Source organism: Cynoglossus semilaevis, chromosome W, assembly GCF_000523025.1.
Source record: "Cynoglossus semilaevis isolate Cse_v1.0 chromosome W, Cse_v1.0, whole genome shotgun sequence".
Lineage (NCBI taxonomy): Eukaryota > Metazoa > Chordata > Actinopteri > Pleuronectiformes > Cynoglossidae > Cynoglossus > Cynoglossus semilaevis.
Window position 1 is genome coordinate 2,558,589 of NC_024327.1, and position 2,088 is coordinate 2,560,676.

At 44.6% G+C, this 2,088-nt stretch overlaps 1 protein-coding gene across 1 annotated transcript in view; it reads right to left on the minus strand.

The window, feature by feature from the left end:
- The window catches only part of LOC103396952 (mitochondrial-processing peptidase subunit alpha-like), a 13,008-nt gene extending 12,030 nt beyond the window's left edge, over positions 1 to 978 (minus strand). Inside the window, exon 1 of the mRNA XM_025052917.1 lies at positions 915 to 978. Coding sequence (XP_024908685.1) covers positions 915 to 978 — 64 coding nt within the window. The remainder of the gene's footprint in view (positions 1 to 914) is intronic.
- Positions 979 to 2,088: the final 1,110 nt, after the last annotated feature.

A 2,088-nucleotide genomic window follows, 5' to 3' on the forward strand; every position in this document is an offset into this window, starting at 1 on the left:
ACAAAATTTGTTTGGTAAGCTCATTGACCCTTGACCTACATACACAGGTGAAGCCAATCATGAGAAAGGGTATTTAAGGTGGCCAGTTGCAAGTTGTTCTCCCCTTTGCATCTTCTCTGAAGACTGGCAACATGGGAGCCTCAAAACAACTGTCAAATGACCTGAAAACAAAGATTGTTCAACATCATGGTTTAGGGCAAGGATACAAAAAGCGAGCTCAGAGATTTCAGCTGTCAGTTTCCCCTGTAAGGAACATAGTGAGGAGGCGAAGGATGGTGAGAACAGTCAAACTCAACCCACAGACCAGCTCCAAAGGCCTACAACATGATCTTGCTGCAGATGGAGTCAATGGTGTCACTGTGCATCGTTCAACTATTCAGCGCACTTTGCACAAGGACATGCTGTATGGGAGAGTAATGCGGCAGAAGCCTTTTCTGCGCCCATGCCACAAAAAGAGTCGCTTGAGGTATGCTAAAGCACATTTGGATAAGCCAGCTTCATTTTGGAATAAGGTGCTGTGGACTGATGAAACTAAAATATAGTTATTTGGACATAACAAGGGGCGGTATGCATGGCGGAAGAAGAACACAGCATTCCAAGACAAACGCTATCCACAGTTAAATTTGGTGGTGGTTCCATAATGCTGTGGGGCTGTGTGGCCAGTGCATGTACTGGCAATCTTGTTAAAGTTGAAGGTCGCATGGATTCCAGTCAGTATCAGCAAATTCTTACAAACAATGTTCAAGAATCAGTGACAAAGTTGAAGTTGCGCCGGGGCTGGATACTTCAACAAGACAACGACCTTAAACACCGCTCAAATTCTACCAAAGCATTCCATTTGCAGGAATGGCCATCTCAGTCCCCAGACCTGAATATCATTGAAAAATTGTGGTCTGTTTTAAAGCTCCTCATACTCACAAACACCTGAGGGATGTATCTGACAATCACCGTATTTTTCGGACCATCGGCCCACTGCATTATAAGGCGTAACATCAATGAACGGGAATATTTTCATACATAAGGCACATCGGGTTATAAGGCGCCATAAGCTAAACAAAACAGTGGAACAATCAGGCATGCCCGGATCCCTCTCATCATTATCTGAGTCAGTCTTGTTGCTGTTATTTAGTTGTTCAGTGATGATTCCTGTCTTCCTGAAAGCTCGGACAACATTTGAGACTGACACCTTAGTCCAGACATCCACGATCCATTGGCAGATAATGGCGTAACTCGCCCGGCGTTGCCTTCCTGTCTTGGTGAATGTGTGTTCGCCTTCTGTCATCCAATGCTCCCACGCAGCTCACCATTTAACTTTAAATGCCCTGTTAACACCAATATTTAGTGGTTGTTATTCTTTGGTTAATCCACCCGGAATGATGGCAAGCCCCGAACTAGTTTGCTTCACTTGGGTTTTTACAATATCGGTGAGATGGGCGCGCATGGAGTCGCAGATCAATAAGGACGGAGACAAGTTAGACACTGGAGGACGCTGTTGTTGTTGTTCGCCCCTCCAGTGTCAGGTGGTTGTCACTCTTTTGTTCTGGATGGTCATGGTATTGTTGTTTTGACGCTGTTCCATGAGGAAGTGCGGATGTTGTTTTGCAGAGAGAGTGTTTGTTTTGCATGCATCGATAAAAAAGGAGAAAAAAAAAGAGTTTTTGACCATGAAAAAAATCGACAGCCATGCGTCTGCGTCATCCTGCAACGCACCATATATCGACAAATCAAAAACACAACTCAGTCTCCGGGTTTTGGGAGGCACGGCGCGACGTTGCGCGGATTTTGGTTACACAACCATACTGTAACAATTGTTGTTGAGCATCTTCTAATTGTTAATTAACAGAGTTAAACGTCATTGCTGGCTCCCAGTGTGCTTCAGTTGTGTGCCATCAGGTGTGATGCGCTGTGTGGTTTGGCTTTATAAAAATCGGTTCAAGCTCAGTAAGCACAACCAGAAGTAATACATAAGGTGCACCGGGTTATAAGGCGCACTGTCAATTTTTGAGAAAATTACAGGTTTTTAAGTGCACCTTATAGTGCGGAAAATACGATAATATATCCGAACCCACCCAGCAGACGAGGCTGCAG